This window comes from Aedes albopictus, chromosome 1 (assembly GCF_035046485.1).
Source record: "Aedes albopictus strain Foshan chromosome 1, AalbF5, whole genome shotgun sequence".
In the NCBI taxonomy this organism is placed as follows: Eukaryota; Metazoa; Arthropoda; class Insecta; order Diptera; family Culicidae; genus Aedes; species Aedes albopictus.
Window position 1 is genome coordinate 45052809 of NC_085136.1, and position 24187 is coordinate 45076995.

At 41.7% G+C, this 24187-nt stretch overlaps 1 protein-coding gene across 1 annotated transcript; it reads left to right on the top strand.

Moving 5' to 3' along the window:
- The first annotated feature begins 346 nt into the window (after nucleotides 1–346).
- LOC134284905 (zinc carboxypeptidase-like) lies at nucleotides 347–22587 on the top strand. The gene is made up of 2 exons (XM_062844444.1): nucleotides 347–768; nucleotides 21496–22587. Exons 1-2 carry the CDS (start codon nucleotides 433–435, stop codon nucleotides 22513–22515), a joined length of 1356 nt encoding a protein of 451 aa, XP_062700428.1. The 5' UTR covers nucleotides 347–432; the 3' UTR covers nucleotides 22516–22587.
- Nucleotides 22588–24187: the final 1600 nt, after the last annotated feature.

Below are 24187 nucleotides of genomic sequence, written 5' to 3' on the forward strand. Positions count from 1 at the left end.
CTATGGAGCTTTTTCCAGAGTCAAAAACTAATACATTGAAAATCTAAAAAAAATCCTACAATAAGCAGATTCTGAAAAAAAAAATAATTGAAGTTTAAGCTATTTTTTTGGGTTTAAAACTAAACTATTTAAAATTTAAAACTCTAATCGAACGATCTTAACTGTAAATGATTGCATGAAAATTTATCTCAAGACACACCACCACAGTTTCTTATCAAGCTGTCATGACAGCTGATTTGTTCATCCCACCACTACATTCTCACCTTGTACTAAAAGCTAATCCCATCGGTAAACATTACCTTTGTCCCTTCTCATCTTTACTGCTTCACCTACCATCGAGACGAGATAGACATTCATTATCATTCAGTTTCACTTCTGTTTTCGATTGAGCCGGTTCTGCTGCTGCCGGCTTGCCATTTGTGCATCGCAAAAATGCGATTACCGCACCGACTTCTTTATTTCATCCCAGCAGCCATTGTCGCATTGCTGCTCCTTCTCGTCGTAGATGGCCATGGCTGCTCGGCTACTGGTGTGGCTGTGGACCCCTCGAACAAGGCCCGCTACGATCACTTCCGAATCTACCGGGTACTGCTGGAGAACGAGGAACAGGTCCAGTTGATGCAACAGCTGGAGAACCGGAGCGATAGCTATACCTTCATGGGTCATGCCCGGCATACCAATCAGAATCTAACCATTATGGTTGCACCGCAAAAGATTGCCGAAATGACGGATTTGATGGAGCGGTACAAGATTGGGGGATCGGTTCTGGTGAGTAGCGTTCCTTTGTTTTGTAATCAATGTCGAATCAATATCAAATTTCTTGTGCGATCATCTTCATCGTTGTAACCAACCACATCTACAGCCACTGTTTACTGTTTAAGTCCAAAATATTTTTGTTGAATGCACATTCCTCCGGTTGACGAAAGGACGTGGCCGGCGACCTTTTCCTTCATGAGATGATGGTATCTCGAACGACTGGTTTCCACTTCGTAAGCACTGTGTAAAAAAACTGACTTGATCGATTTCTCTTCGTCGACTCTCTCTTTCGCTAATAACTTGATCAAAACAAACAAAATCATTATTCTTTTTGTTTCTAGACCAAGATGTACTCGTCGTCTTCGCATTTCAACCAAAACATCTTTGGAAAACTTAATACACTTTCCATAATAACACCAAGAGAGGACCGATGAAGAGAAATTGAAAATGTCAGTTAGGCCCCAATGAAGAATCAGTTTTACTTGGTAATGATTCCGCTTCAAACTCACTTGATTGATGCATGTATTGCAAGCTAGGAAAAAATGTAACAAAGTGCAACGTTTCCACCTGAAATATTTCAGAAGGGATTTCTTTAGAAACTCTTCCAAGAGTTTATTTAAAAATGCTTCAGAATTTCTTTCAAGAAAATTTTTGGTTATATAATTGAGAATCCCTAAAGGAATTCCTTTAACAATTGCAACCAGAACTATCATAAGCTTTCCGAAGAAAAAATAGTCCCAGAATTAACTTCGGAAGTTCGTCCAGTAATTTATTCACGAATGTCTCCAGCAGTAAAGAGTTTCTGAGTTTCGAATCCGAAACAGCTGGGGTATCTTCAGGAATTTCTTTAGGAATTTCCATAGAAATCCCTTGCAATTTTTTCTAGGAATTCATTCCGCACTTCCTAGAGAAGATCGTTCACGAATTTTTCCATAAGTTTTTGTAATGATATATCTGGTAATTTCATCAGAAATTTCTCTAGGCGTTTTCTGATTGTTTTTAGAGATACTTTAGTGACTTCTTTAGGAGTTTTTTTGCAGGCGTTTCTCTGATGGTTTCTTCAGGATTTTTGCAAAGATTTCTTAAAATATATCTGATGATGTTCTCTCAGGAATTAGTTTTTGAGTTTATTTGGAAATTCCTACAAACATTTCTTCAGGAGATGCAGGGAAATGAAGGAATATCGGATGGTACACTTTATGGGGAAAACTGTGGAAGTTCCTACAAAAAGTTTTGGTGAAACTTTTAACTACCTTAAATGTTTTGGAATTTTCGAAGGAAATCATGAGGAAAATGTACCAGCGATTTCCGGAGAAACTCTTCGAGGATGTCTTGGAGAAATTCCTGAAGGAATCTTTTTAACACTTTCTGAAAAAAAAGCATACGGAAATGATTCTGTAGAAACCCTTTGAAGGTAGTCCTGGAAAGCTTATTTAATTCAACGTTTGATGGAACTTTTGCAGGTTTTTCCTTGAAGAATTTTTAAACAGGGTGTCTACTACCTGGAAAAACCTCGAAAAGCGGGAATCCTCAAGGAATATTGTAAATATTCAGGGAAATTTTGCACCGATAAGAAACACATTGGGTTGTATGAATAAGAAGTAGCGAATTTTTCAACTTGTGGGTTTACTCAAAAAAGAGTTCACAGAGTTAACTTCATCGTGAGTATGAAAAAAAAGAGTTTTCGTTATGTAGTGTTAGTGCATCTATCTAGAAAACGGATAAACAACGATTTTCCGAAAACACCTCTTAAAATTCCTCACAAGATTCCTTCAGTATTTTTTTCACATCATTTGACTTGGTATTCCTTTTTGAATTTCTTCCGGAAATTCTTAAGGATTCCTATAAGATTTTCTTCAAGACTAGAACTCTTCTTTCCCAGATTCTTCCTTGAGAATCTTCCAGGATTTCGGAATATAGATTGATTTCTTTTGTAATTTTTACGGTGATCATACAGAATTTCTTCAGAGGACTTCCCAGTATTGCTCCCAGTGTTCCCGTGGGATTTATCCCGAGATCTCCACAAGAGTTTCTCTTCTCAGAGCTCTTCCCGGAATCTCTACCAGAAATTATACCGAAATTCTGGATGCTCCTTTTAGAGGTTTCTTTAAAAACTGCTCCTGGAGTTCTCGCAGGATTTTTTTCAGAGAGTTTTTCCTGGAATATCTCTTGAGATAAATTACGAGATTCCTTGTAAGAAATATCTGAAGGAATCGCGGTCAAATTTTCAGAAAATCTCCGCAAAAGCTTATTGAAGAAATCTCGAGAGAAACTTCGAAAAAAAATCCTGAGAGGAACTGGGTCATTTCGGAAAAAAAAAATTCTAGGACTAGTCCCATGAGGAAATATAAGGGAAATTTAAGGAGAACGAGGAACCTCTAAAACGAATCTCGGGAGAAACTACGAGCTAAATCGCGCAAGAAAATCCACGAGAAATATCTGAAAACTGTCTCTGGAAAAAATCCCGATAGATACTGTTGGAAAGATATCCCGAAACCACCAAAAGGAATTCCTGGAGGAATTTTGCAAAAAAAATTGGACAGATCTTTGGAAGGAAGTCCGGAGGGTACATATTCTAGCAGATCCTATAAAAACCTCGAAAAACCTTAAATCGTGAAAAATCTCTGAAGGATTTATTTATGGAGGCAAATACGTAAACACCTCTGGATATACTTGGAAAAACTTGAGAAAGCCAGAAAAGAAAAACCGTTGATAGTTTCATGGAAAAATTCTGCGAGAAACTTCAAATAAATTTAAAGAAATAATTTCGGAAGAATTTGAACGAAGAATTTCGAAATCTCAACATTACTACTACTAAACCACCAGCATAGAGCACAGAATCATGCGCATTTTTATTTTTATTTTTTTGAGTTTATGTTTTGAGGTTATTTCTGTATAGTTTTTGAGAAGTATAGAATGTTTTAAAAGTTGGGATTATTTTTGAAGAATCTCGTCATCTTTCTTATACCAATTGAACCCATATTGCGTGGTTTTAAGGACTAAAACACCATTCAACAGCCGCCATCTTGAATTTGGATCTTCTACGATTTTAGACCGCTAAGACCTGGATATTATGGTCGCCATTTTTGGACTCCAGACTTCTTTCCAATACCAAATCCATCCATATTGCATGATTTCAGAGCCTAAATCACCATTATGCAGCCGTTATCTTGAACTTCGAGCCACCATCTTGGATTTTAGAGTACCATCTTGGATATTCTGGTCACCATTTTTGGACTCCAGACATCTTCTCCATCCAAATGTACCATATTGCATGGTTTTAGAGCCTAAAACTCTATTAAACAGCTGCCATTGTGGACATTGTGGAATTGTGGTCTACAGTGTTGAATTCTTTACAAAATTCGCCAACCATGCTCCCAGGTTACAAAAATCGGCGCAGTTTGATGTGTCCGCACGATGGGGATTGGTTCAGTTTCATATACGAGCAAGGCAAAACGTGAACGATGGAATCCCAGTAGAAGCCTTGTATAAATTTCTGTAAGAATCATCGAAGAAATTCATGGAGAAACATTTTTGTTTTCATTAGTTTTCCAAGCATAGTTGTACAGTGGCTGAAAAACATCCAGAGGAACGCCTGCATCCAGGCATTTCTAATATTTCGCTTTGTATACTAATTCTTCTGACATTGGGAACAGTTCGCTGTGGGGGTGGAAGCTCAGGTAAAATATTATCTCCTGGGCGCCCATTAAAAACACCACCCCCGGCGAAGACTGGCGCTCGAGCCTAGCTATTTAGCACTGTAGTTGGAGGAAATGCCAATGCAGAACCCGTAGCTTCCGGGAAGGTAAGCCCAGCTCCCTGGGTTAGTGGGTTGGTGTCAGGCCCTGCGAGCCAGCCGTAAAAAAGACTAGCACCGGAAAATCAACAAGAGAAGAATGCGAACCGACACCAATGGCGACGACCACAGCGACGAAAAGGGACTTGCGATTGGAAGCTCGGTACGTGGAACTGCAGATCTCTCAACTTCATCGGGAGCACCCGCATACTCGCCGATATACTGAAGGACCGCGGGTTCGGAATCGTAGCGCTGCAGGAAGTGTGTTGGACAGGATCTATGGTGCGAACGTTTAGAGGTAATCATACCATCTACCAGAGTTGCGGCAACACACGTGAGCTGGGAACAGCTTTTATAGTGATGGGCGACATGCAGAGGCGCGTGATCGGTTGGTGGCCGATCGACGAAAGAATGTGCAGGTTGAGGATCAAGGGCCGATTCTTCAACATTAGCATAATAAACGTGCACAGCCCTCACTCCGGAAGCACTGATGATGACAAAGACGCATTTTACGCGCAGCTCGAACGCGAGTACGACCGCTGCCCAAACCACGACGTCAAGATCATCATAGGGGATCTAAACGCTCAGGTAGGCCAGGAGGAGGAATTCAGACCGACGATTGGAAAGTTCAGCGCCCACCAGCTGACGAACGAAAATGGCCTACGCCTCATCGATTTCGCCGCCTCCAAGAACATGGCCATTCGTAGCACCTTCTTCCAGCACAGCCTCCCTTATCGTTACACCTGGAGATCACCACAACAAACGGAATCGCAAATCGACCACGTTCTGATTGATGGACGGCACTTCTCCGACATTATCGACGTCAGGACCTATCGTGGCGCTAATATCGACTCCGATCACTACCTGGTGATGGTTAAACTGCGCCCAAAACTCTCCGTTATTAACAACGTACATTACCGGCGGCCGCCCCGGTACGATCTAGAGCGACTGAAGCAACCGAATGTCGCCACCGCATACGCGCAGAATCTCGAGGCAGCGTTGCCGGACGAGGGTGTGCTCGATGTGGCCCCTCTAGAGGACTGCTGGAGTACAATCAAAACAGCCATCAACAACGCAGCTGAGAGCACTATCGGGTACGTAGAACGGAGTCGACGAAACGATTGGTTCGACGAGGAGTGCAGAGCGGTTCTGGAGGAGAAGGATGCAACGCGGGCGGTAATGCTGCAGCATGGAACCCGACAGAATGTGGAGCGATACAGACAGAAGCGGAAGCAGCAGACCCGTCTCTTCCGGGAGAAAAGCGCCGCCTGGAAGAAGCGGAGTGCGAGGAAATGGAACTGCTGTGCCGTTCACAGGAAACACGCAAGTTCTACCAGAAGCTCAACGCATCCCGCAAAGGCTACGTGCCGCAAGCCGAAATCTGCAGGGATAAGGACGGGAGCCTCCTGACGGACAAACGTGAGGTGATCGAAAGGTGGAAGCAGCACTTCGACGAGCACCTGAATGGCGAAGAGAATGTAGGCACGGAGGACCAAGGCAGCGGAGGAAATGACTATGTTGGTGCAGCAGAGGACGGGAACGAACCAACTCCCACGCTGAGGGAAGTTGAGGATGCCATCCACCAGCTCAAAAAAAAAAACAAGGCGGCTGGTAAGGACGGTATCGCAGCGGAACTCATCAAGATGGGCCCGGAAAAGTTGGCCACCTGTCTGCACCAGTTAGTAGTCAAGATCTGGGAAACCGAACAGCTAACGGAGGAGTGAAAGAAAGAAGTAATCTGTCCCATCCACAAGAAAGGCGACAAGTTAATGTGTGAGAACTTTCGAGCGATCATTATTTTGAATGCCGCCTACAAAGTGCTATCCCAGATCATCTTCCGTCGTCTTTCACCTAAAGTTAATGAGTTCGTGGGAAGTTACCAAGCCGGTTTCATCGACGGCCGGTCGACAACGGACCAGATCTTCACCGTACGGCAAATCATCCAGAAATGCCGTGAATACCAGGTCCCAACGCATCACCTGTTCATCGACTTCAAAGCGGCATACGACAGTATCGACCGCACAGAGCTATGGAAAATTATGGACGAGAACAGCTTTCCCGGGAAGCTGACTAGACTGATAAGAGCAACGATGGACGGTGTGCAGAACAGCGTAAGGATTTCGGGTGAACTATCCAGTTCATTCGAATCTCGACGGGGACTACGACAAGGTGATGGACTTTCCTGCCTACTGTTCAACATCGCCCTGGAAGGTGTTATGTGACGAGCCGGGCTCAACAGCCGGGGTACGATCTTCACGAAATCCAGCCAATTTGTCTGTTTTGCGGATGACATGGATATTATTGCTAGAACATTTGGAACGGTGGCAGAACAGTACACCCGCCTGAAACGTGAAGCAGCAAAGGTCGGACTAGACCTGTGCGCCGCCGCGCCACGCCGCCGCCGCCGACACTTTTTGCCCCACGCCGACGCCGACCGTGATATCGGCGGCGCGCCATACGCCGATGTTTGTCACGCCGCCGATTTTCATATTTCACGCCGTTGATCAGTGAACGAACAAAATTTTGTTTACATAAAGTTGAGATAAAATACTAATGTTCTTTCGAAGATTCCTCTAAAATTCCAATCAAAGAATTCTTCAGAAATTTCTTCAGAGATCTCTTCAGTAGTTTCTTCAAAGATGTCTCCAGTAGTTCCTTCAGTGATTCAGGGATGCCTCTAGGAGTTTCAACATGCATTTTTTGTTTTTTTTTTCAGAAGATCTCTCAGAAAGATCTCGAAAGAAGTACCTTCAGACTTTTTTTTTTCAGGAGGATTCAGGGATGCCTCCTAGAAATACATCCGAGATTTATCCAGAAGATTCATCAGGGATTCCCATAAGAGGTCCTTTAGAGTTTAGTCAGAGAGTTTCTCCAGGGATTTTTTTGAAATTCCTTCAGGAATTCGTCCAGGAGTTTCTTCAGAGATTCCTTTAGGAGATCTCTCAGGAATTCCTCTAGAATTCCAACAACGTTCGTCCTGGCGTTCTGTGTTCTTCAGAAACCACTCCAGGAGCTCCATCAAGGGTACCTTCAGGAATTTTTTCAACAATCCTTCCTGAAATTCCTTCAGGGATTCCTCTCGGTATGCCTCATGGTTTTCCAAATTCTTTCAGGAGTTCTTTAGGGATTTATTTAGGAGTTAGATTAATTCATGAGCATTTTCGAGGATTCATGCAGTAAAGTAGTTCTTACAAGGAATGATCCAGAAGTTCCTTCGGTGACCTCTTCAGGAGTTCATTAGAAATTTCTTCAGAGGTTCTCTTAGCTATTTCAACAAATGTTCGCTCGGATATTCTTTCAGATGTCCCTTCAGAGATTCTTTCAGAAAGATGCCTCTTGGAGATCCATCAAGAGTTCCGTTAGAAGTTCTTTCAGGAATTTTAACAAACGGTCCTAGAAATTAGTGTAAGAGTTCCTGCAGGGATTCCTTCTGAAGTTCATTTGACTTTGTAATGGCTTTTCCAGTCTTGACAAATTTCAAATACAGCTATTTAATCTTGTCCGACGTTTCGGTTATATTTGGTATCTTCCTCAGGAACTCAATTATTGCCGATTTTTCGTCCAGTGTTGTTCTGTCGAACAATGGTTGTCGAACGGATTGAATTTTCTCTCACAGCAGTTAACGATTTTGGGATTCGACTGCGATAGAGTTTAACTTTATAATGGCTTTTCTAGTCTTGACAAAATTCGAATACAGCTATTTCATAACGTTCTTTTAGAAATTCATACAGGAGTTTTTACAGAAATAAGCCCAAGAGTTCTTTCATAGATTCCTCTAGGAGTTACCGGGATATATGCAGATGTTTCGTCAGAGTTACCTCCTGAATTTCTTCAGAGATTCCTTCAGAAATTCAGAAATTTCTCCAGGAGCTCCGTCCGAGAATCTTACAGGAGGATCCAAGGATTCCCCCAGAAGTTTATTCAGGGGTTCCTACAGAAATCCAATCAAAAATTAGTATAAAAGTTCCTTTTAAGAACCCTTCAGGATATCCATAGGGGATTCCTCGAGAAGTTCATTTAGGAATTCACTCATGAGTTCTTCAAGGTATCGCTTTTGGAATTCTTTCTGAGATTTTTCCAGGAGGACTCACGGATGCTCCAGGAGTAAAATCAGAGATTTCCTACAGAAGCTCTTTCAGGGAATCTTGTTAAAGTTCCTTTGAGAATTTCCTTAGAAATATAATCAGGCATATCTCCAGGATATTATTGTGGGATCTCTTATGGAGTTTCTACAACAATTTTTCAAGCATTTCCTTTTGGAATTCCTCCAGGAATTCTTTTGGGGACTCCTCCTGACAATTTTTCAAGGATTCCTCCTGGAAATCCTGCAGGGATCCCTCTACCCAGAAAGATTACCTCGGGAGATTCCGCTGAAAATCCTTCAAGAATTCCACCTGGAAATCGTTCGGAAATTGCTACCGGAATTCTTTCGGGGATTTCCCCTGGCATTCCTGCACCGCTTTCTCCTGTAATTTCTTCGGTGATTGCTCTTGGACTTCCTTCGAGCATTCCTCCTGAAATTCCTTGGGGAATTCTTCCTGGAATTTATTAGGAGATTTTTCAAAGAAATCATCCGGAAATTTCTCCTGGAATTATTTCGAGGATTCCTCTTGGAATTCCTACGGGGATTCTTCCTAGATTTCCTTCAGGGTTTCCTCCTAGACTTCCTTCAGGAGTTCCTCCTGATTTTTTTTTCAAGAATTCCTCCTGATAGTCCGTTGTGGATTGCTCCTGGACATGCTTTGTGGATTCCTCTTGGAATTCCTTCGGTTAAACTCCTACAACTTAAACTTCATTTTTGGAATTCTTCCGGAGATTCCTCGTACAATTTCTTCGGGGGTCTCTGCTAGAGTTCCTTCAGGAAATCCTCCTGAAATTCCTTTGGAGATCTTTTCTGGAATTCCGTCGAGGATTCGTCCTAGACTTATCTCAAGGATTCCACCAGAGATTCTTTAAGAGATTTCATTTGATACTCCGTTGTGGATTTCGCCTGGAATTTTTTTGATAATTCCTCTTAGAACTCCTTTGGAGATTCCTCCTGGATTTCCTCAAGGAATTCCTTCGATAGTTTCTTTTAAAATTCATTCAGGATTCCTCCTGGAATTAAGTAAGAAGTAAAAAGAAAATCGTTTTAAGTACTGTTTCTTTGAATTCCAATATCGAGGATTTCGGTTTGAAATCCTTTAGAGATTCCTTCTGGAGCTCTTCGGGGATTCCTCATAGAATTCCTCCAGAGATTCCTGCTAGAGTTCCTTCGGAAATCCCTCCTGGACTTTTTCAGGGATTCCTCCTTGAATTCCTCCGGGGATTTCTCCTGGAGTTCCTTCGGAGATACTCTAGAAAGAATGTTCCTGGGATTCCTCCTGAGGAATTCCACGGAGTCATGTCAGTCGATCCTGAGCGACCATTTCAAAAATATCTGAAACTTTGCACAGTTTTTCAATTTTATCTAAATCGTCATTTTTCGATATCAAACCTTCATATTCACTCACGACTAACTTTTCAGAAGGGTGTATGCTAAAACAGCTCAAAAATATTCTAAAAGCTGTACAGCAAAAACGGATTTTTCGATTGTTATGAATTTTTCAGCAAAGTTAGATAACTAAATGATGATTCCTTAGAAAATATACACTGTAAAAAATTTATTTTTTTACTTAAAAAAAATATGATTTTTGTCACAAAAACTCAAATATCTCAAAACCCTATCTTTTTACCAACGTTAATTTTTTAGGGGAAATGGCCCTTTATATCAGCTATCTACCATAAAATTTTGGTGATGGTAAACTGATAAACAAAAAAGTTATGACATTTCAAACATTTCACAATTTTTACATTTAGTAACAAAAAAAATTTTTTTTCTGTGTAAATTATTTTGAGAATTATTTTTTGATGCTGATTTTATTGTAAAGGCTACCGCCTGAATTAAACAAGTTGTTTTCATGATACTTTTGTTTGATTATTCATAATTTCTATAGTATCTATTTGAAACTTAGACGCGATCCAGTGTTTTGATCAAAAATATTGAGAGTGTCATACTTTTTATTGTACGTGACTGGTGAAAAAATCCCTTGATAGTGTTGAAAAGCTGTTGATTATAAGAAAAATGGAATTAAACTTATTTTTAAGACAAAAGCTGTATAATAAAAGTTTTATATACGCGTATACGTCTAGTTTATCTTCAAAAAAATACCTCTTAGAGAACAGACTTTATGATCGGAAGAATGCGAGTAACTTCAACAACAAATGCATGAGAGTTACCTACCACGTGAAAATCCATCGCCCAGTTCACACTACCCCCACCTGGTGGAAATGTTTCACGAAATACTGCGATGTGCAATATCGTCATCAGAAGGCGCTAGTGTGAAACGTCAAACGCAAAGAAAAATGATGGGCACTCTTCTGGTTATGAAAGCCACAACCAAGATTCAAAATGATCGTTAAAGGCGTGGTCAATGAAAATTTCGTCAGTGTTACGTTTGTTTGTCTGTATACATACCATGACAATGCTCACGAAAAAGCAAAAAAAAAAAAATACTACCGCTATGGATATTAAATAGTAAATTTTTTCTTCAGCCAAGTAAACAACACCAAACTAGTCAGTTAAAACTAATAAGTGATTTTGTTTATTATAATCTAACGAACAACATGAACAGTCGCTTTCTCAAAGGTCTTCAACTCAACTCTCTCTTGTAGACCGTTTGATGAAAAAAAATGATCAAAGGAGTTACGAAATCTCACCGAAAGCACCATAGATAATCTGAAAGAGACTGGTTATGCCCAAATTGAATCCAAATTTACGCATTTGCACGTCCTGCCGTCTAGACTTTGACAAACGAGCCATCTGTATATCATCGGTAAAGCAGGGCGTAGGAAGTTCGAAAACGACAACAACTGAGAAATTGCCAGAAGTGCTAAGTGCAGGGTGGCCAGTGAATTACAGATTTTGAATTCCCGGTTTTCTCCCGATTTTTTCCCGGAATTTTAATTTTTTTTCCCGGTATTAAATTTTTACCTGAACTGAAAAATATATTCCCTTAATTGGTTCAGGACCTGATCGTAATGGAAATTTTCATGACTTAGGATATATATCTACAATCTTCTCACATGATATAATCATGTAAAACTATAGTCAATGCCAAAGAAACAAAATTAAAATTGAGGAAGTGTTTTTACAGTTACACAAAATTACAGTGTTTACAGAACCTATTTTTTAGGAATTCTAAAAATACCTATTCTTGGGATTAAACTAGTGAAAATACACGATGTTACTTTTTGACGTCTATATAATCATTAGAATTCCTTGAGGATTCCCATAATGAATTGCTGAAGAATCCCCAATTAGAATTCTTGAAACAAACAGCAGTAGGAAATCCTGAAGAAATTCCAAAGATCCTTCTGAATGGAATTCAGCAGAAGCTCTGAGAGAAATCCAAGAACAAAAGCATAGACCAGCATAAACTCTTGCGAAAGACAAAAAAACTCCTCCCAGAAGAAACTCTCGCCGGAATTCTAAACAATAACTCCTGGAGAAACTGGAGAAATGTAAACGCAAATTTTTGAGGAAATATTAGAAAAAAAAAATCTTCGAAGATTTCCTGTAGGAACTCCAGGAGAAATTTTAGAACTTATCAAGAAACTAATATATGTTTGAATTTTCAATGAAACTCCTGAAGGAATTTCAAGAGGATCTTTTGCTTAAAATTCTGAAATATTCTCTTAAGAATTCCAATTTCTAGTGGCAGTTTTTTTTTACAATTCCAATGAAACATATTATAGGCTTCGGTAAAAACTGTACATGTACGTTTGCGCAACTGTAAAGCACTTCCACGTTTCTTCTCCTTTTTAGTTTTAACATCAAAACATAATTTTCACTAGGATTAATACAGTATGCCTGATACTTGTGTTAAAATTTTTAAGATTTTTCTTATTGATTTCGGTTCAAATTCAGTCAATATTAACACACAGGCGTTCATGAAAAGTATTCAAACTTTTGATGGAGAGAAATGATATTACAGTTTTAAGGATACTGTTGCGCTAACATGAAGCATATTGCTTAATTCCTTTGAGCAATCGAAAATTCCTGATGTTAGGTTAAGGATGGCTAAACATTTTATTATGTTTCCATTTTGCATAATTTTGCAATTTTTTCACTCACAAATTTCAGTGTAAAGCTTTGGCTACATTGTTTTGTGTTCGTCAATCATGTTTCATATAATAGTATCGTTTGTTTTGGCTTCAGTTTAGTTGTAAATGTTGTTAAACTTCGGCACACTAACGACAATAACCTATTTACTTCATTTAGTCTGTCTGTCATCAATTCCTTGTTGCTGCTAAAAGGGCAGTGCATAACGATTTTAATTTTTTTAACAACTCAATGTAACGCAAGCCATATTTTCAATGCAAATTGTGTTAAACCAACAACAAGCTGTACACTACAGATTATTCTCACGGAGAGTAACAAAAAGTTGTTAATAATTAGAAATAATAGATCAGTACGGAATTAATAAAAGAAATGCAAGATTTTCCCGGTGGCAATCTGGATTCTCGTATATTTCCCGTTTTTTTCCCGATGATTCTGAATTCCCGGCTTTTTCCCGGTTCTCCCGGGTTTCCCGGTTCGCTGGCCACCCTGTAAGTGCAGAGAGTCATGTCACCGTACCATCAGCGACATCAGTTTAAACAATTAATCACGCCCCTTTTCAAAAATGCTTTGATATATACTTCAACATCTATACCCATTTCAATATTTTTAACGTTGCAAAACACGCTTTCAACATTCATTTTGAAGAAGAGGGAAAACACTTGTCCTCAAATGTAAGAGCAAATAATGAATAAACGACTAATGCGCGGAGGGCGTGATAAAATCGGAACATTACTGTACATATAATATACATAATACATAATAAAAACAGCTTGTTTTACTCACGCAAGGCCATTAACAATAAAATCAGCATCAAACTGCGATTTCCGGCCGAAATAAAGGCAGGAACAAATCTCATTTTCTTCTTTTGTCACAGCGCTCGTTGACTCGTTAAGGGGGAGGATGATAAATAATAAATGTATTCGATGGAAAAATATCCAAACAATTAGGCAACATAGATAAACTCATCGGATTTATTAAGAAAGTTTCTGTGGAACTCGAATTACACCTTAAATTTGTTGATTTTCTTGAACATTTTATTTGTGCCCCCCTCAAAATGTTGAATTCCGACCAAAATTTTCCGAGGGGGCGGTGACATAAGAGAAAATCGAAATTTGTATTAGCCTAATTTACACTAAAAAAAATTATTACTAAATGTGAAAATTGTGAAATGTTTGAATTGTCATAACTTTTTTGTTTATTAGTTTATCATCACCAAATTTTTATGGTAGATTGCTAATACAATGGACCGTTTTCCCTAAAAAAATTGCGTTGGTAAAAAGATAGGGTTTTGAAATATTTGAGTTTTTGTGACAAAAATGATATTTTTTAATGTTAAAAAAGATTTTTTTTCACAGTGTATATTTTCTTAGGAATCACCATTTAGTTATCTAACTTTGCTGAACAATAAAATCAGCATCAAACTGCGATTTCTGACCGAAATAATTTACACAGAAAAAAATATTTACCAAATGTGAAAATTGTGAAAGGTTTGAAATGTTATAACTTTTTTGTTTATTAGTTTACCATCACCAAATTTTTATGGTAGATTGCTAATACAATGGACCGTCTTCCCTAAAAAAATTGCGTTGGTAAAAAGATAGGGTTTTGAGATATTTGAGTTTTTGTGACAAAAATGATATTTTTAATGTTAAAAAAGATGTTTTTTTCACAGTGTATATTTTCATAGGAATCACCATTTAGTTATCTAACTTTGCTGAAAAATTCATAGCAATCGAACGAACCATTTTGGCTGTACAGATTTTTGAATATTATTGAACCATTTTCACATACACCCTTTCGAAAAGTTAGTCGTGATTCAAAATAAAAATTTGATATCGAAAAATGGCGATTTAGATGGAACTAAAAAACTGTGCAAAGTTTCAGTTCAATAGAAAATCATGAATTAAAAACCAAGGGCTGAAAGTCTCTCTAATAAAGACAAATCAATCAATCAATGAATTAAAAAATTTCCTTAATTTTGATGCTGTTGCTTGGAATCGCTCTCACTGTAATTTCTTCGGCGTTTTCTCTTGAAATTCCTTTGGAGCTTTCCCTTCCAATTTCTCCGTAGATTCCTCATGGAATTCCTCCTAGAATTTCTTCGGGGTTTCCTTCTGGAATTCCTTCGGTGAGTCCTCCTAGATTTCCTTCGGGGATTCCTCCTTCCTGCGTTCTCCTGGAATCCTTTAGGGGATTCCTCTTGGAATTCCTTCGGTCCTCTTACATTTTCCCCCGGAATTTATACAAACATTCCTCATGGATATATTTCGTTGGTTCGTCCTCAAAATTCTTTGGGGATTATTTCTTGAATCCTCCTTGAAATTCCCACTGAAATTATTTTAAGGATTTTTGCTGGAATTTCTTTGGTGTACTGCTTGAATTCCTTTGAGATACGCGCTGGTATTCTTTCGTAATTTTCTCTTGGAATTCCTGCGGGAATTCCTCACAGAATTCTTTCAAGGATTTCTTCAGGGATTCCTCCTGTACTTCTTTCGGGGTTTCCTCTTGAAACTCCTTCGAGGATTCCGCTTGTAGTTCCTTCGGAGATTCCCCCTGGGATTCCTGCAGGGATTTCTTCTGGGATTCCGTCGGGTATACCTCCTGGACTTCGTTCGGGGATTTCTTCTGGCATCCCTTCTGGAAATGCTTCAGGGATTTTTCCTGAATTTCTTTCGAGTATTCCTCTTAAAATTCTATCGTGGATTCCTCCTGGACTTTTTTCAGGGATTCCTTCTGGACTTTAGCGAGGATTCCTCCTGATTTTTTTCCAGAGATTTCTTCTGGAATTCTTTTGAGGTTTCCTCCAGGAATTCCTTTTGGGGTTTCAATTCCATCTAGGATTCCTTCTATAATTCCTCCTAGAAATCCCTCAGGGATTTCTCCTGGAATTCCTTCAGGAATTCCTTCCTTTCTTTTCTTCCTGGAATTCCTCTTGGATATTTTTCGTTGATTCCTCCTAGAAATCCTTAGGGGATTCTTTCGCAAATTCACTTTGAAATCCCCACTGGAATACTTCCGAGGATTCTTTCTGAAATTCCTGTTGGGATTTCTTTGGGATTACTGCTGGAATTTGCTTGGAACTCGTGCTGGAATTCCTTTAGGATTTCCTTGTGCAAATTCTGCGAGAATTTCATTCGGAATTCTATCAGGGCTCCCTCATGGAATTCCTACGAGCATTCCTCCTGGAACTCCTTCCGGGATTACTCCTAGAATTCCTCCGGCGATTCCTGATGGAATATTTTTGGGGTATCTATGAATTGCTTCGGGAATTCTTCATAAGTTCTCCAGGGATCTCTCTAAGAGAAATTCTTGAACTACATATAAATGATTCCTGCAGAAGTTCCTTAAGGGTTTCATACAGCAGTTCTTGCAGGGATTATTCCAGAAGTTTCTTCATGGATTCCTTCAGGCTCCTTCTGGAATTCTTTCGGAAATTATTCCCGGAAATCTAAGGTTCTAAGATAACAAAACGAAAACTGTAGCAAAATCTTAATTTGCAATAGAGTAATGAAACATGCACTAATACGGATACGGGTATAGGTCTTATTACTGGTCACAGGTCCGTCACTGTGACCAGTAATAAGACCTATACCCGTATCCGTATTAGTGCATGTTTCATTACTCTATTGCAAATTAAGATTTTGCTGTGTTGAAACTAATGAAAATTCGATCGAGTCTGATAAGATGTTTGAGCATTGGTTTCTGTTTTGGCCAAATACTTCCTCCTGTGTACTGGTATAATAACTACAATAGTGATCGCAGCAGTCTACGAACGCGCGCGGACGCTGAAAATTTTTCAGCTGTCATATTTTTTTCCATCGTTTAATTCTGGGTTCGAGTGATTAATTGAATTCTGTGGTTAACAAAATGTGTACAGTAACTAACAAACAGATTATTGAAATATTTAAGTTGTGGAGAAAATTAATTTGATTCGGCTCATTTATACTCGTCGCTCTACCAGTGGCGGTCGTTGGTCTATGGTCAAGCTAAAGTCACCATACGATCTGCAAGAGTGAAATATTCTACGAAAAACAGTGACAAAAGAAATGAAATTAGTGAAAATTCAAAGAAAATGTTACTTAAGTCGGTTGGCTCAAACTCAATCGGTTTGAAATTGTTACTGTAAACTGTATGCTGAACGGCCAGCACCATGCCGAAGGAAAAATAAACTCCTGGACGAAATCGAGCGCCTCCACAATCAGCAGCTCCAGCTCTCCCTGAACAAGCTTCTGTTGGCCGAGGAATTCTGTATGTACATCATCCCCGAAAGCCAGACCATCATTTTTCAGACGTCCTCGAGTAGCATCAGATCGGGAGCGCTGAGTAATTCACCACAATATCCAACCGCCAATCGCAAGTTTTATTTGCACAAGTACGCAAGTGATATGAGCGGAGCAGATTCATTGGCGGAGTCAAGCATATGCAGCATAAATCCGGTGAGAGGGTTCTAATTATTTGTTTAGTTTTGTGCTCCTATCTGTAAATTCTGTACCATTCTAAAAATTCAAAGTCGAAAAGTGTTGCAAGTTACTCCATTTGACGGTAACATCTGCTAAAAGACAATTATAATTGCATATACATTTTTGTTTTTCCTTAACAATTGAAATTATGGTTATATTAGCAAATTATAATCATGTTTATGTGTCTTAATTACATGTACTGTTAAAATCATACTGAATTCCTGACCATTTATGTCCCAAAATCCTATTTCCTTTCTATTTTTTCGAGGGCGTCGGTGAGTCGCTGGCATCTCGATAAATAGTTATCCCTTCCCTACTATCCTTTCCCATCCACATAACGTGCTTCTTATCGTTTCAGAGACCGATCAATGGCGGTTAAGCCAAGGCTTGTTAGCCAGGACACAGTGTAAATGCCTGTGCCCCATCCCGGAATCAAAAAGGCCCATGGAGTGACAAAATTTCTTAGCTATGTCACTCCCAACGTTGGTGTTTAAATATACTAAAACACTTTCACTCACTGCAACACATCTACATGATTTACTCAAATACACTTACACAATCTGAATCTTGTCGCATCACTCGCTTATAGTGAATCCCCAATCAACCCATTCCAAATATCCAACTCCTTGACACCTATGGGGCGTCGGTGAGTTGCTGACCTTTCATAAAGTAGGTGTCATATCATCACATCCTTTCCTATCCTCGTAACGGAGAAGATGGGCGTGGCCGGCAATGGAAGTTCTCATGTCTTTTTTACTTTAACCTCTGATTGGATAGCTGTTCTTTCCCAAACAGCATTCCATAAGCAATTAGAATAGGAGTATTAAAGTTTTAATGACAACTTTCAGTATGCAATCTACGAATTACTCCGTTACCACGCAACGCAACGCAACGCAACGCAACTGGTATAATAACTACAATAATGTCATCAATGGTTATGAAAAAGCAAAGACTGGACTACAAATTTTACAGCGTAAAGACAACTTCTTCGTTTCGCCAATGTTGACATTACGGTTAAATTTTGGTCACGCCGATTCACGCCGCCGCCGCCGCCGCCGAAAGCTGCCACCGGCGTGACGCCGATGACGCCGCCGCCGCCGGCCAAAAATGGAAAACACGCCGCCGCCGAGCAAAATAAAGTCGGCGCACAGGTCTAGGTCGGACTGGTGGTGAATGCGGCTAAGACAAAGTACATGCTGGTAGGTGGGACTGAGCGAGACAGGACAAGCCTTGGCAGCAATGTTACGATAGACGGGGATACTTTCGAGGTGGTAGAAGAATTCGTCTACCTCGGTTCCTTGCTAACGGCTAACAATAACTTGAGCCGTGAAATACGAAGGCGCATCATCAGTGGAAGTCGTGCCTACTATGGGCTCCAGAAGAAACTGCGGTCAAAAAAGATTCACCCCCGCACCAAATGTACCATGTACAAGACGTTGATAAGACCGGTGGTTCTCTACGGACACGAGACATGGACAATGCTCGAGGAGGACCTGCAAGCACTCGGAGTTTTCGAGCGACGGGTGCTAAGGACGATCTTCGGCGGTGTGCAGGAGAACGGTGTGTGGCGGAGAAGGATGAACCACGAGCTCGCTGCACTTTATGGCGAACCCAGCATCCAGAAGGTAGCCAAAGCCGGAAGGATACGGTGGGCAGGGCATGTTGCAAGAATGCTGGACAACAACCCTGCAAAGTTGGTGTTTGCTAACCATCCGGTTGGTACAAGAAGGCGTGGAGCGCAGAGAGCACGATGGGCGGACCAGGTGGAGCGTGATCTGGCGAGTGTTGGGCGTGACCGAGGTTGGAGAGCTGCAGCTGCAAATCGAGTATTATGGCGGCAAATTGTTGATTCAGTATTATCATGTATTTGATGTTAACTAAATAAATGAAAATGAGGGTTTTCAATGAAGTTTAAAGGAGGTTTTAATGCATTTTAGAGGTTTCAGTTAGCGTAATCTGGGGTAACATTGATAACTTTTTTCGATCCTTTTTGATAGTTTCCTTGTACAAAACAAGTACTGGTCCTCTTAGTACGTGTTGTACTACTTTGAAGAATATTCCGAAACTCTCAAAGATGTTGAAATAGATATTTCAACCTTTTTTTTTTTTGGTTGACTTGGGGTAACATCAGGGCCGGATTAAGGATTGTGGGGGCCCGGGGCCAGAACAGATGTGGAGGTCCCTCGGAGCGATGAGCATAAAAGTTTTTTCCTTGTTTTTGAACAGTACTTGAGCAATATGAAAAATAAAGCTAATGTGCAGCAACCAAAAATGGTTTTTGTGGGGGCTCTTATACGTGGGGGCCTGGGGCCCTGACCAGCCCCCCCCCCCCCTTAGATCAGGCCCTGGGTAACATTGATCATCTAAGTGAACATTGTGTTTGAAACACCCTTCCCGGACAACCAGTAATCGTAAAAGATGTTGCATAAGATGATAAAGTGGAGGCCATATGCGTGCATGCCTCCATTTAGGCGCACAATGTATGTACGCATATCGCCTCCACTTTAACATCCTATTAAACATCTTATTGATCACTGGTTGCCTGGGTTACTTATCAAATTCGAGGTCTCTGATTTTGAGTATGTTGCTCGAATTCTTACAAGCCATGTACTTTTTGAATTAATCCTCTAAATCGTGATATACGTCTAAAGGTAGACAATTTATTAAGGATTAAAGGATTACCTTCAATAAACAATAGAGGGTTTCGCTTAGAAAATTTGATTCTGGGTGTTGTGATTTAAGACCATCCCTATCGCAACGCTTCGCACGAATTGGAGGGTGAAGTGTAGAAAAAGAAATGTAGATTGACAGCACCATTCGAGTTGCGCGTTGCGAGTAGTAAACTGCAGAGTTATGCAGTTGAATGGAAAGCGGATATTTGATTGAGTGTAGCAGGGTCGCGGACAACGACGTCAAGAACAACAAACACGAAGAACGTAAACAAAGACGGGGAATCAGTTTGCGGTGTGAATATTGAATTTGACGTGTGCGGGAAAACCGGTCCGAACCGAAGCTTCCAAGGGACAACTCTACAGGTGTCAAATTGAATGAACTGACACCCCGTCTCACGGTACATGCTATTAGATATTTTCAGGGTGTTTGGAAGGGGTTTCCGGTGATTATAAAGGAGGTTTAGGGAAAATTGCTGCGTAGTTTCAAGGCGAACAATGCGTTTCAGGATGTTCCAGAGAGTTTCAAGGGCTCCAAATGGTTTCAGGGGCTTCAGGGACCGTCTGCAACGCCCATAAATCCTTCTTGAAACATACTGAAGTCCTATGCACCACCCACTCCCACCGAAAATACCTGAAACGGCCCTGAAACTCCCAGAAACTCTCTGGAACGTTCTTGCCATACTCTGAAACTCCATGTGATTTCCTGTAACACCTTGAAGCGCCCTCAAAACTCCCCGTGGAACACCCCATGAATACTTCCAATTCCCCTGGAATACCGCTGGAATGACCCTGAAACATCCTGGAACCCCATGGAACCCTCGCGAAACCCTTTAGAACGCCCCTGAGACCTGCTACATAATCGCTGGAACGCCTCGGAAATCATCAGAAACCTCCTGAGACCCCCTGAGACCTCCCTGGAACGTCACTGACTGTAACAACTTGCTGCTTAGGCGTCACGCTAGTGTTCTCTACGCTAAAAATATTTGACTTCTTATACAGCGTTCACAGGAAAATGTTTTCTATCTTGGATATCTGTTCTCTGTGCCTATAGTGACTGATCAACCTGCTACGATCCTGACGTCAGAACCCTAGGCCGACCTTTGAACGGTCGCGACATCGCAAGCATCACATTTGAAATCCAGATGTCTACAGCCGGCAGCGACGGGATTCCAATTACGTTGATCAAACTGCTTAGCCCCACCATAATTCCCATAATAGTCCACGGTTTCAACGCAATTGTCAAAGATAAATGTTTTCCGTCCATTTGAAAAAAAGGTGTAGTTACTCTCATCCCCAAAAAGGCCATCGCTACGGTTTCACCTGATTTCCGTGCGATTAGTGGGCTACTATCAATTTTAAAGATGTTTGAAAAGATCCCACTACTTCAAGACTCTGCATACTTGAAAGAATCTGAACCACAACTTCTTGCTGCGAATCAGGAAAGGTTACAGCACTTACACCGTGCTGGCTAAGGTAACACGTGATGTCTATGCGATTCTAGATAATGGACAATGCACTGTCATAGTGCTTGTAGATTTTTGTTTAGCTTTTAATTGCGTGAATCACGGGAAGCTTGAAGATAACTTGCGCCGTGTGTTGAAACATAATGTGATGATTGTGTGGCCTGTGAAATCACTTAAATATGTCTTTTATTTTCCTTTTCCGCAGTTATACAATATCCAAGATCTGATCGATAAAGAGGACTCCACCGTCATGCCGAAGGAGACCAGCCCGGAACAGTTCGATTGGCAACACTACTTCCACCTGGATACAATCCACAAATGGCTCGATTTGCAAGTCTCCAAACATCCCTCAATCCTGCAATCGATCCCCCTTGAAGTAAGTTACGAAGGAAACCTCCTGAAAGGAGTCAAACTATCCAAGAAACCTGGCAACACTGCCGTCTTCGTGGAGTGTGGCATCCACGCCCGCGAATGGATTTCACCCGCCGTGTGTACCTACATACTGAATGAACTTCTAACGTCCACCAACGCAGACGTCCAGGACCTGGCCGAGAACTTCGATTGGTTCTTGTTCCCCGTTGTGAACCCCGACGGGTACAAGTACACTTTCGATGCGGACCGCCTCTGGCGCAAGAACCGCAAACCGTACGGCATTTGCCGCGGAGTTGACCTAAACCGTAACTTCGAGAGCGACTGGAACGGGATCGGAGCCAGCTCGGATCCGTGTGCGTACGACTTTGCCGGAGGATCCGCCGCCAGCGAGTCGGAGACGCAAGTCCTGCAGAAGTTCCTCAAAGAGAACGCCCAGTCCAGCCGGATCAAGACGTACTTCTCGATGCACTCGTTCTCGCAGCTGATCATGTTCCCGTACGGATACACCGCGGATAAGGTGCAGAACTACGACGATCTGCAAACGATCGGGGAGAGGGGATCGGAAGCAATTCGACGCACCCACGGGAAGGAGTACCTGTCGGGGGCGATGATCGAGACCATTTATCCGTCTTCCGGGGATTCGGTGGACTGGGTTTTCAGCGAGTGTGGCGTTCCGGTGGCGTTTACGTTTGAGCTGCGAGGACCACCGGACAGCACTAATATGTTTATTTTGCCGGCGGAGGAGATCGTGCCGACTGGGGAGGAAACATTGGCTGCGTACGTGGCGATGCTGAAGGCGGCCAGGGAGTTGGGGTACTACGGAAGTGGGGAAACGCAGAAGGGTGAACTATGATTGAATTCATATTTGCTTTAGGTAGATACATGAAATATATTATGGCTATAGAAATGTTCACAATCAAGAAAAGATCTGTTTTCAATTGCTTCTGATTTGTATGCAGAGTCCTAGATTCAATCCTTGGCTAGTTCCTACTAGTAAGTAGTAGACACCAACTCTTGGACGGGGTATTTACTGTCGATCATATCGCCGTCATTTTTCTGAACCCATCTGTATCCTACACGGTGACTTATCAACTGTGGCTCTTCTGAAGACCGGGCACCTTGGGTGCTTGCTGTCCGCGGATTCCCCGGAACAAATCAAACACTCAGGTTTCGCGCAGCCTTGTAGTTAATGGCCTCCACATCGCATACGAAGCTTGCTCCTGTAAGCCCTTTGCAGTTCCATGACTTGCGTCCTGGTTCCAGACACCTGAAGCAAGCCTCCGGTGGTTCGTGTATGATCAATTGGCATAGTGACCAGCCTTACCAGAGCTTACGGACTTGTTGGCATTCGCCACAGGTAGCTGCACCAAAGTCACTGTGAATATTGCGTAATTCAGCGGAACAATCCGTTCCCAGCCATCTTAGCAAACTACAGTAGAATCACTTGGCATGATACGGGAACTCGCAATGCAGGCGACTTGCTTCGCCAAAACTTCAATCCTCAATGAGGTAGCGTCACACTGCCCACCTCGTCATGATGCTTACTGTCATCGACACTTGCTGAGGGAAGGACACCCAAGGGGAATGTCACTAATATTTGTTCACACTCCACAGCCATCTGTGTCCCTGTCGGGTCTTTCCGTAGCCGAACGGCTGCGGTGGCCACCTGCAAGTTGCCCTGTTACCGCTGTGTCGTGAGGAGCTCTTTTGCGTCCGTGATCTCGTCTAGAAGTATATTAACCTTCCAGGACGCGCGCCATCAAGCAGCTGAAACTGCACCGCGCTCGCGCTGTAAACGACGAGCGAGGTTTTTTGATAATGTTGAACTTTTTACAACGGCGCGCGCGCTGAAGGGTTGACCTTTAGAGCCGCTTCAGCCATAGGAACCCTCATCTCGACCGACTCACCAAGAACCTCTTCCGCCAGAAACTTTTCCTTTGTGTTGGCATCTACCCTCCTACTTTTTCTTGGTCTGATGTCCCTGCGCTCCTGTTCCTCTTCCAGTCCACCAGAGCCTTTTCTGGCCCATCTTTCTTAGCTTCCTGGGGTGCCTGGTCGGGATACAACTTACCGGAACTACTTCCCTTCACTCTTGGGCTTAACAACATCCTGGCCTTGCGAACGCCACCTGGTGGCTCCTTACCTGACGGCTGCCTCGCAGACTTCTGAAATTGCTTGCCATAGCCGGTCACGTTTGCGTTCGGGCTACCCGCGAATGCGAAGGCCTCAGTCTGGATAGACTTCAGCACCTTTCGAAAACGGGGTGGAAGTGAGATTCCCAAGGCTGGCACTTCGCGCACAGCTATCTCATTCTGTCTCTGCTTTCCTTAGAGGAGACATAGCCAAACCGGTTGCTGCGAAGGAGTTAACCTCACCACTATCGCTGCTAACTGAATCTACCACGCCCAGAGTCCTGCATTAACGCAGTTAGGGATGTCCAGCCCAGACAATCAGTAATCGTATAAGATGATGCATAAGATGATAATGTGGAGGCCATGTGCGTGCATGCCTCCATTTAGACGCAT